We start from the raw sequence: 12,397 nt of genomic DNA, 5'->3' as shown, positions 1-12,397 counted from the left end.
AAATAATGAGGAACCTTAGGAGTATTACTAATCAGCCTTTTAAAACTTTGTATTGAGTCAGCGGACTTGAATCGAGAGTATTCCAAGCACGAATGGCAGACGGAACAAGAGAGTTATAGTATAGTGTGGATCTGCAATGTATAAGTGGAATATCCGAAGAGTTTCGAAGATTGTACCTAGGATCGGCTGGGCGTAAAGGAATGAGATTAACAAGGTATATAGGACTAATATTGGATTTGATTTTAAACATAAAAATAAGTTTGTGGTTGGTGCGGCGAACTGAAAGGGGCTGCCAGTTCAGGTCACTGTAAAGTTTATCAATAGAAACTAGCTTTGTTGCACCTGTGACGATTCTCGCAGCCTCGTGTTGTATTTTGTCAAGTTCCTGCTTTTCCCCTGCAGTGCAGTTGTCAAATATAATATCGCCGTATTCAAGCAATGGTCGGATAAAGGTCATATAAATTGTCTCAAGGGTGAGACGATCAAGAGTAAACTTGAGCGAACGTAGAATATTAACACGGGACCATGCTTTGTCTTTGATATAATCAATATGGGCAGACCAGGAGCAGTCACTAGAAAGAAACATACCGAGGTGTTTATGGGAGGAAGTCTCTGAGATGTTATGGTTAAGCATAGTCAAAGGGGGATGTAGGGTTCGGTGGAGTTTCCTGGAAATCATCATTGAGTTGGTTTTCTGGGGATTAAAGGAGACTAACCAAGTATCGGCCCAACGGCTTATCTTCTGTAAGTCCGAGTTAAGAACAGAAGCAGTATTGTTAGGGGTATCGACTACCATAGATAGGCTAGTGTCATCAGCAAAAAGACTGATGTTAGCTTCGATGTCGCGAACAATGTCATTAATATAAATGATAAAGAGCAAGGGTCCTAAAATGGAACCTTGAGGAACACCTGCTTTAATGTAACGAAGGGAAGACGAAGAATTCTGAAGTATAACACGTTGTTTGCGGTGTTGTAGGTAACTACCAAGCCAGTGAAGCAAATGATCTCGGACGCCAATAGCATGCAATTTCGAACGAAGGCCTCTATGCCAGACACGGTCGAAGGCTTTACTTATATCACAAAATATGATACGCAACTCCTTACCGTTGTCAAGTGCTTCACAGAAGCTGTTATATATAAAAGATAGTTGATTCACAGTTGAATCACATGGTCGGAAGCCAGACTGAAAATCCGTCAATATATTGTTGTCTACAATATGGTTAAACAAGTGCTTATAGACTGCACGTTCAAATACTTTGCCAAGTGAGTCAAGTAGAGATACAGGTCGATAATTAGCGACAAGATTAGACTCACCCTTCTTAAAGATAGGGCAAACATTAGCAATCTTCCAGGAATCAGGAAAGGATGGAATAGACATCGAATAATTGAAAATATCACTAAGTGGTTTTGCGAGGACGGCAGATAGTTCAATAAGAACACGATTATTAATCGTGTCTGGACCTACAGCTTTCCCTAATGGCAAAGAACGAAGGAGAGGCTCTATATCCGAGGGTCTAAAACCGACTGTTGATAGTAGGGAGGATATATGGTAAGTCGGTGGTACAGGTTCACTGTTAGGCTCTGTGAGATGTGTTTGATTGGCGAAAAAAGTGTTGAAAGCATCAGCCTTATCTGCATTGCTATGAATAATACCAGATTCAACAACTAAAGGTGGAATCGAAAGAGAACCAGAGTTAGGGGACATGAATTGTTTAATGGTAGACCACCAGCCTTTGGAATGTTTCTTTTCGAGTAGAGATTTAGAGATAGAGTCAATATGCAAAGCCTTGGCTTCTCTAATTTTAGAAATAATAAGATTCCGTAGCTCTCTAAATTTCCTCCATGTAGATGGTATGTTTGACCTCTTCGCCTCTTTATATAAGCGTTTGCGACGACGAATGAGCCTCTTGATATCCGATGAAATCCATCTGGGTTCTTGAGGTCTGATAGTGATCATACGATTAGGTATATAGCGCTTGGCACCATCAAGAATAGTAGAAGTAAAACGAGAAACCCATGTATTAAGATCATTGGAGCGAATCAAGTCCCAATCAAAATCTTCGAGGTGTGCTCTAAATGTATTGTAATCACCACGGTCATACAGCCATACAAGACGACGATAAGAAATTAACTTTGGCTTACAAAACTTAAAGAAGACAAAAGTGGGACAGTGATAGCGAACTTGTTGATCAAACAAGGGATCTCCAACTTCACAGAGAAGCAAACTTCTAGTATTTTTTAAAAATACCAGGTCAATAATAGACGAAGAATGTTCGGTAAAATGAGTGGGCTCATCAATGCATTGGGTAAGACCATATTGCTGACATAAAGACACTATTTTAGGACTGATACAATATGGAGTAGCATTCAAGTTAAAATCACCCACCAAAACAATGTTAGAAATATCAGTGTTTACAGCCGTGTCAATAGACTCCTCAATACGTGAATCCAAGACAGCAGAAGTGTTTGGGGGTCGATAAAACAATCCAACAAGCATCTTCAAGTTAGGTTTAATAGCCAACTTGCATGTACATATACAAGTGTATACACAAAACTGCTGTCATTTCAATAGCCTGCTTGTAATATTTACAACTGGAAATGTTTTGTTGGACATGTATTATTTAGTATTTTTCCAGGAATCTGATAGTGTATAATGTCAGTCAGTATTTTGGTGCTTTTTGATGTATAACAAATGTTGACTTAAATGTACACAGACTATTCATGCCATCTATGAAGACTCAAACTAAGTTTGTTGATGTATTCCGTTTGCTATTATTAACTTTTGTATGTGCATTGCAAGAATGATTATTGGAAATAAACCAAAAATGTATTCTTCTCCAGTTTTCAACTGAACACAAAATTAAAGTTACCACGCCGATATACAGCAATTTGTATGAATATGTAATGATGACTAGAACAAATGGTTTTCTGCTATTTTGTCAAGCCCACTTGAGTCGAGGTCACCACTGCATTTGATGACTTCTATGGGCTGTAACTTGGCCTTCTATTCAAGGGATTTTAAAATAGATTTGTAGAAATGTTCACTATGAGAAGAAGGTGTGAAGACTAATGTCTTATAGGTCAAAGTCCCACTAAAGTGTCAATGGTCAAAATTTCTTGTATTTTGGCATAACCAGGCAAGACCCTTGTCTGTAAGTCAAAGGTCATGCTCAAGGTTCATTGGTCAAAATTCTTTATTTTGGCTTGTCTGGGCTGTTACTAACTTGGCGATTAAAATAAGGTTGGCTAAAATAATGTTTAGTTTAATCATATTTTATTGCTCTTTTGTAAAGAATTATTTTGCATACAATTTACATGTACATTTACAATCAAATAAAACAAAAAGAACAAATGGGTTGGGCCACAAGTTATTACAACATTAGTTCCAGCCCTTCCCAGGCGTCAATATAGCGTCAATGTCGTTTAAATCTATGATTAAACGTAACTAGAAAAAAGAGATAACGTTAATTACTTTAGAAAAAAAGAAGAAATTAATTGGTTGCCACCAAAAGAAAATACAATGTAATAACATCCCAGACCGTTTATATCGTGATTGAGGGTGATATCAAAAGAAACGTTTCGTTAATTTTATGTACTTTAGAACTTCAATAAAAAGCACACTATTTTCATCGACTGTGTTATCTTCTATCCCAAATAATAATTTAGATGTACTTAAAGGATGAAATATTCGAGTATTTCGAAAAAATAACACGCGTTCTTCGCCGTATCTACTACATTTAAAGAAATAATGTTCTGCGTCTTCTGTGCCTTGTCCACAGTCACAAATAGGAGTATCACGAAGAAAGTTTATGTGGAGATGTGCATTAAGGTTGTTACAAGCATTTCGGATTCTTGTATGGTGTATATTTGAAATTCTGTCCCCGACAAGATAATATTTCGGAACAACTGTGCTTTTGTAAGTATCTTTTAAACGTGCCTTAAATTCGTTAAGCGTGTTACTGTTACGAAGGTGAACATCAAGCCGGTTCCACAAATCTATGGAAGATGGGATTGGTGATTTCGAGTAAATACTTAAACGTCTAGGTATGGTGACATAATTATGTCTGTTTCGAAGCGGATAATTGGTTGTTTGTTCAATTGTCTGTGGTATTTGTTCGCGAAGATACTGTGGCAAGATACCGAACTTTTGACGATACATGAAAATTAACTTTTGCATTTCCCTGCGCTCACTTAGTGGAATCCAACCAATTTCAATTAAAAGTCTATGATTAGAAACTGATCGGGTTAACCCAGTTACTACTCTAGCCGCTTTGTATTGCATTTTTCTCATAGACGGCACAATTATCCCAAACTAAAGATGAATATTCAAGCAAAGGTCGCATAAACGAGATGTATATTTGATTAAGCGTTTTTCTACCAAGTTTATATTTTAACAACCTCATTGACCCAAGCACTTTAGAGACTGATTTAATAATTTGGCTTATATGTTCGTGCCATGTTCCATTGGCTGTAAACCAAAGCCCTAAGTGTTTATGGTTTTGAACAAAGTTCAACAAGTTGCCCTCGAACACGATATTTGGTAGAATCTGATTGCACACCGTAAAAAACATAACTTCTGTCTTAAGGGGATTGAACTGTACAAGCCATTGTTTTGCCCAATTTGAAATCTTTTTTAAGATCGCTATTTAATGTAGATTCAATATGGATGGTATCTGACGAAGAAACGGCTAGAGAGCTATCGTCTGCAAAGAGTCGCGTTGTACTTACAAGGGAGTCGGCAATATCGTTAACATAAATAAGAAAAAGCAGCGGACCAAGTACAGACCCTTGAGGTACACCAGCATTGACATTGCAAACTTCAGAAAACGTTTGTCCAACAATAACTCTTTGTGACCTTCTTGACAAATAATGATAAATCCAATCTTGAACATTGTGTTCAATGCCATACTCTTGTATTTTAAAAATAAGACCTGTATGCCAGACTCTGTCAAAAGCTTTGGAAATGTCACAGAAGACCATGCATGTAGATTTCTTTTCATCAAATGCCTTACATATTTGATTGTATATGTCAATCAACTGAAAAACCGTTGAGTGACCAGGTAAAAACCCAGATTGTAATTTATAAATAAGATTATTGGCATGTAAATGATTGTAAACATATTTGAAGACAATACGTTCCATTGTCTTGCCTACACAGCTTATTAACGAAATTGGTCGGTAATTGGACGGAAGAGATCAATCACCCTTTTTAAAAAGAGGAATAACATTGGCCAACTTCCAAGAAGCAGGATACACGCAGTCACGAAGCGATTTGTTAAACAGTAATTGTAACGGATATGACACGGTGGAAACCGTTTCCTTTAACATTTTATGACTTATCAGATCCGGTCCACATGCTTTATTTATCACCAGATTATTTAATATGTCTTTTACGTCATTTTCAGTTACAGTAATGTCTTCAAGGGAAATATTGCATTTGCGTATATATTTATGCAAATGTGTTGTTCATTTTGGATACAATTTATAATTGTTACATATAATTTACAATAATTCTTGAAAATACATGTATGTCTTTTATCAAGTACCAGGTGCTTTACTATACTTATGAGAAATTATTTATATCTATTTATTTTATATCTGATGTATTGTAATCATGCAGTGTGACATGATATGTTTCTGTTTCATAAATGTGCTTATATAGTATACACAATGAATACAATCTTTATTTCATCCAATTGCAAAGTTTTCATAAACTTTTTGTTTCCTTCAAGCTATTAAACCAATTTTAATGATTTCATATAAGGTTCTTTTCCCTATTCAAACAAAACAAGAAGTTTGAAAAACAAATCAATTATGTTTTTAGTTTTAAAAGCAAAATTCAAAAATAAAGTGAATAAGCTATTTTTCACTTGACTAACCTCATAAACATACTAATTTATTGATTTAAACAATTATATTTCAATGTCAATATTTTTGTTCATATTCTATATTGTATGCGTTTCTCAACATCCTTCTTTGTATATGTTGTATGCAAATGTGAAAACCCTTCTTTGCCTATGTTGTATGCATTACTCTATTTCTTTGTTGTATGCATTTCATACTGCGCCTGATTGGGGTAAAACGACCCCAGTTTCATCAATATTAGATACGGAGGGAAAGAAATCATTTAGTAAATTCGCTTTATCGCAATCTGTGGAAATAAGTGTATTTGTTGATGTATTCAAAAGTGGTGGAATACCGTTTGTATTATTGTTTTCCTTCTTTGTCAACATTTTAACTACTTTCCAATATTGTCGCGGGTTTGTTTGGCTTGCATCACTTAAATTATCTCCAATATTATTAAAGAATATTTCTTTAGCGTGTTTCTTCATATTATTAGCAGAATTCCGCATTTGTTTATATTTGTTCCCGTCAGCGACCTTGCAGGAATTTATCGCAATACGTTTCTGTCTGTCGCGTTTACGAAAGATTCCACGAATTTCTGAAGTAAACCAAGGTTTATCATTAGGTCGAATTGTTACAAATGGAATACACACCCTTGCCAATTCTATAAATTTAGAAGTAAAAGTTTCGCATGCATAATCAACAGACGAATTTGTAATAAAGGACCAATCAGTTGTCAAAACAAGGTGATTAAATAGTTGATAATCTCCTCTTTTATAATTCCAAACAGTTCGAGTGTAAGTGTTTTCATGAGTAAAACTACTTTTAACGAAAAGGTACGCTCCAAAATGATCACTTATCTCGATAGGGGTATTTAAAATACCGACGTCTAATGGGTATATTGTTTCAGAAATGGCAATTGGGTCTAAGAGCGTAGAGGTTGTAGCCGTCACCCTAGTTGGTGTAGAGATTATATTTCGCATATTACTAATTGCTAAAATGTCGCTAAATTTGTGATTCCTTGAATTAAGTTGATCTTCATTTATATCACCAAGGAGAATAATTTTATCGTATTTATCGCTCATGTGGTCTACTGCTACGCTTAACCTGTCCCAAAATAATCCCTGCTAAAATAATGATAACCATGGTCAGTCTGCCTGTCATATATATTACCCATAAGCGTATGCTATGTAACTGAACAACCTTGTACAAATATATATAAGTATGGTGTGCTGGTGCATGCTAAATAAACGGGATCAGGTCAGTAACACAAGACAAAGTGCTTTAATTATTGAAATGTTTTATTAAGTGTCTTGACTGAGCCATTATTTTTTTACTACATGTACTTGACACATTTTAATAAAACATGTGACATGTGTATTATTATCTTGTTATGCATCCCCAGCTCCCCAGCATATTCATATATCCTATATGTTCTGAATACGTTGGGGTGCCGAGGATGATTGTGATAATACAGATGCAATATTTGTCCGGATTGGTCAAGTGACAAGAGTTTTGGCCCTTTAATTCATAAAAAAGCCAAAATGACCTTTGGTAAGGTTTTGCTCAAATTGTCTTTAAAAGTTGGTTTCTTCAACAATGATTCGTTGGGTGGGGGATATCAGTTGTCAAATTGCTTGACTCTCATGCCTAGCCATAAACTTTCCACCAATAACATTCTATGTGAAAGGACAATGCCAATAAAATATATAATATATAGCTTTATTCATGGAAACGCTTTGATAGGCATTTCAACAGGTTTCCTCAGAACTAGTGCGTATGTTCTTTTTCACATCAGCAGTCTCGACATTGTTGTCACCTTGCAAAGCTGTGGTTGTGACGGTCAACACTTGGCAGGTTTAACTCTTTAATCACCTAGCCAATTGAACATTGCAATTTGGCTGTTTTGACCAGAAGACCACTTTGTCCTTCCTTTACCATAGAGCTCAGTACTAGTTATGCATAACAATTCTTCTGTGTCATTACGCAAATTTGTTGTTTAAAATCCTAAAACAAAGTTGTGGCCAAGACATAAATTAATGCAACTTATATTGGTTGTCTGGTACCCAGCGTACTCTGCACAACCCAGGCTATGCAACTTGGCAGCATAGAGTAATACCAGTAAGTGTCTTGGGTGTCGTCTTCTTGTGATCATCTGCAATTTCAATAAGTTTGAAACCCTTGGTAGTAATTATGCTGAGACAGTGTTCGCTGACGGACAAACTAATGAGATAGCATGTTAAATATCTCGTTCCAGGGGCATGAATATGCCGATTGTTTTTTTCCCTCTTATATTGTTAAATTGAATGATTGTTTAGCTTAATTCATTTTAAGCCAGTGGTTGCAGAGAAATACTATTGACAAGAAGGACAAGAGGACAAAGCACCGATATAATTGTGCAATCTCTGAAATGTGTTAAGAAAACAACATTGACTGCATAAAATTGTATCACTCATAAAAGTCTTGTAAACAAAACATGAAGTAAAGTTTTAAGGATACCAGTTAATGAGCATTGGATCATGTGCAGCAGTTCTGCTTAAAATGTCATGCCTCGGAGATAGGGTTGTAAGAGTTACGACCCTTGAGTAGGAAAATACTCCCATGTTGTTAACAGACACATGTACAATCAAACCATATGTGACATTATCATTCAGAAATTCTGTCAAAATATTGATCTTTATAATTCAATTTATATGAAGGCTGAGCACTTTTAACTCAGAGACATGTAGATGTGAAGATTTAGGTGGTATTCATGTGGAAACTAGACTTTGGTTTTCAATTCACAGTGCATATGATCAGATTCTACACAAGAATATGCGATCAGGAAATGATACCTCACACGAGGGCAGGATGTTCATTGAAAATATAACAAATTAAAGAACTTCTCAGGTTGTCCGGTTAGGGCAGTGGTTAGCGCACTTGTTTCTCAGAAAAGCGACCCGGGTTTCGGTTACCGGCCTAGGTGCATGTGTTTGGTTTGTGGTCACCAAACTGGACCAGTGGGTTTCCCCCGGGTTCTCCGGTTTCCCCAACAACACAAGACCACACTCTCACGCAACATCGTGCTAACAATAGTAACTTAGTATAAATTAATATAACTTTCTTCACAATCGTAAGATAAATTAAGTTTAAACTAAGTGAATGACTTCTCATACATATAACTTGGGTTAAAAGAAAGAAAATAAAATAACTTTTGTTCTTTTTTTTTTATTGCTATTCTTTATAATCAACAAAGGCTTTATGATACATAAACAAATAACAAAATATAAAACAACAGTAAGTAATTAAAATATATTTACTCATGCAATAATAATCACAGATTAAGGCAATGGCAGCTTCCAGCATTTGATAATTAGCAGTGGTTTAGTTTGGGAATGTAAATAAAAGCATGACATAGGAAACAAGCTGTATAAAAATAAGCATGCAGCTGTCCTGCAGAATATTCCTGCTAACATGACACATTTGATGACCTATTCACAACGTCTGATGCAGACTTCAAGTACATTTCAATAGGCTAACATATAGATTTTTGAAGAAAAATACTCGAGTTCTTTACTCTACTGTGACTCGATTCATGAAGCATCATAGTGAAAATGTTCAACAAAGTCAAAAAATCCTTTATACAGAGGAGAATGGTGCCAATAGTATATCCAATTTTTATATGAAATACATTTTTCATATATCTAAGCCAATCAGTGGCTGGATTAAACTCCTTTCTACTTTTCTACGGTCTTCCCGGAAGCTTCCATGAATCCTTTATAAACTGAAAAAGAAATACCGGTAAGTCAAAATGTAGTTTGACTTTAAGACCTCGGGTCCACATTCAAATCATTTGTACAACAAACAAAAAATTAGTGACAAACATAACTGATAATAACAAAAACATGTATTTATACAGTTTATTATGTTTTGTCTTGTCAATAATGGAATAAAATAGTTCATTTTAAGATGCACCTTTTCTATTTTTAATTTCTATTATAGACTTTTTTCACCATGATCCCAACTGTGACCCGCCCCCCCCCTCAACCTAAACAGTTTCTTTAATAAGTTCCCTTTTATAAAATGTAAAAACTATCAGATTAAGTGTATGATTTTCTGGCCTAGTTTTACTACTCTGTCAACAGTGACATTGACCTGAACCTCAGGCGTTTGAGAGCATGCCCAGCTAGGTTACAGCAGATTTCATTTTGGATCAGCCTACCTACATGCTGAGCGTGTTTATACTTTACATTGTTAATATGACTCATCAATATTGGCAGGATATAGCCGCCATATATCCCTCTACCCACCTTCTCGACCCTGCGGCGGTATCTATCCACTGCCTCGTTCTTCCCAAGTGGGGGCATCTGCTTCTCCATGCGTTCTATGAGTACCTTCATCTGGTCCACGGTCATGGTCTCCAAGGGATCTATACCATGCTTGTTGATTAGGCCTACCAGGTACTCCTTGTAGTGACCCCTGTGAGTAGGTGTAAACCATTAACAGTAACAATATTTAAATATCAGACAGTTACAGTATTACGACCCTGGACTCAATTTTAATAAAGATCATAAGGCTTAAGACCGTAAAATTCCAGTGGTAACCAAGTTTTTGGTGTAAACTGCACTCAAATATGGTAAAAACATTTATCATATTGATTCTGCCCATAATTTTTACAGGTGTCTGGAGCACTCTGAATTGAGAAGCGAAAAGACTAAGATATCTTATTGAAATGGGCCCCAGATGTTTGCTTTAAGTTGAAGCTAAAATTAATGCATTAAACATGCCAAGCTAATTGACAGTTGCCAAAGCAACTATTGCAAAATGTTGAGCATACTTCTTCCTCCAGCTAATCCCAACCAATCTCTATATCCCATACTCACATCATAACCATTGAGCATTGGATAATGCGACCATGAGCTATTATTTATGAAATTTATATAATCCTATTATTGGTCACCTTACCTGTACTGTTTGATTGACAACAAGCAACATTACAGTTCACAAGGAGCAGATATACAATGTTCTGAATAAGATTCTCATTTCACACTCATCTCCTGCTCACATGCATTGTTTACTCCCACCTCAGCCTCCTTACCACATGCATCATCCCTTTTGTCTACCCCATACTTCTTCCTCCAGCTAATCCCAACCAATCTCTATATCCCATACTCACATCATAACCATGCATAGCCTGACAGTCCCTGACTCCATTTCCTTGCCACATGACACATAGGTCTTGTCCAACCCATTATTCCTCATCTAGCCAACCCCACCCCATATCCCAAATCCTAACTCCCATGCAGAGTATGGCTTTGCCCATCTTATCTCATGCCAAGGTCTGTCTGTCCACCCTATTCAACCCCACCCCATCTCCCCAATCCTAACTCGTATGCAAAGTAAACATGCCATATCCCTCCTTTCCACTCCATACATCCCCACCATATCTTCGAAAGTCTTACTCACATGCACGGCACAGTTTATGGCTTTGCAGACCCCCTCTTCGCATGACTTGTATCTCATGTCCATCCCATACTTCCCCATCCTATCCCCCCAAATTCTAACTCACATGCAGAGTATGCCCGTGCCCTACACTTCCTGGCATGCCTTGTTCCTCCTATCCACCCCATACATCCCCACCATATCTTCCCAACCCTTACTTACATGCATAGCCCAGCTGTGCCCTCCTCTGTGTCCTTTCCACAGGCTTCATCCTTTTTGTCCCTTCCATACTCCTTCTGTTCCATCACTTGGCAATGCTTTTGGTCAGGGCCTGTAGCCTGTGACTCTGTGTTGTACACCACTTCGTGGTTCTAGAGAAGAAAGAGTGCAGAGTTTTGCAACATATGGTAATCTCCATTTTCATAACTGGGCCGAGTGTTTTGCAAGCCTGCCTGGTTGCAGCCTCGATGTTGTGCTCTACTCAGTCGTTCTGTACAGGGGATCAAGCAGAGGTCTATGTCCCGTATTGAGCATAAAGATGACTATGTACTACAATCCTAATCGCCGGATTTAAAACCATACATAAAGGCCTATTTTCTATAGTTTATATGATTTAACTTTAACAAAGAGTACCTTAAGTAGTTTCTGGAGTTCAGAAGGTTCGTAGTCACGGAGATAGTAGTAGCAGTTCCTGGGATGGTGACAATGAAGGCCCTTCCCCCCACACGAACGCAGCTGCTTGCATTGCTGTAAAATAATTTTAATGTTTTAAACCAAGCTGGAAATGAAAAGCACAAATGCATAACATGGTATTATTATAGATCAAGGTGTTTTCAGGTACAAATAAGCTTGCCATTTTATCCAGTCATTGGCAATTATGTTTGATTTTAATGCCTCGTGACCCCATATAATTTTGGTTTTATTTCTTTTAACTGAAATCAGACATGTCTTCCTATAAACCAACAAAGCTTGTTTTAATTTCAAATGTTAATGATGTCATTTCGGTTCACTTGTAACTTATATCTTCTCTACACATCAAACTCTTTCAAATCCTACCAAATAAACATAAGGACAACAGACATAAAAAGTATTGGATACCTTTAAATATTCACATAACTGTCATACACATTGT

The 12,397-nt window shown here is 36.7% G+C and overlaps 1 protein-coding gene across 4 annotated transcripts in view; it reads right to left on the bottom strand.

The window, feature by feature from the left end:
- Window positions 1–9,041: 9,041 nt before the first annotated feature.
- The window catches only part of LOC128243102 (uncharacterized), a 40,894-nt gene continuing 37,538 nt past the window's right edge, over window positions 9,042–12,397 (bottom strand). For all 4 annotated transcript variants that reach the window (XM_052960631.1, XM_052960630.1, XM_052960633.1 and 1 more), the window contains 4 exons: window positions 11,899–12,012; window positions 11,488–11,636; window positions 10,134–10,302; window positions 9,042–9,607 (listed from right to left, as the gene is read on the bottom strand). In XM_052960631.1, coding sequence (XP_052816591.1) covers window positions 9,569–9,607; window positions 10,134–10,302; window positions 11,488–11,636; window positions 11,899–12,012 — 471 coding nt within the window. In that variant the 3' untranslated portion in view covers window positions 9,042–9,568. The remainder of the gene's footprint in view (window positions 9,608–10,133; window positions 10,303–11,487; window positions 11,637–11,898; window positions 12,013–12,397) is intronic.

Source organism: Mya arenaria, chromosome 8 (assembly GCF_026914265.1).
Source record: "Mya arenaria isolate MELC-2E11 chromosome 8, ASM2691426v1".
NCBI classification, from domain to species: Eukaryota; Metazoa; Mollusca; class Bivalvia; order Myida; family Myidae; genus Mya; species Mya arenaria.
This window is presented reverse-complemented; position numbering and strand designations above follow the sequence as displayed.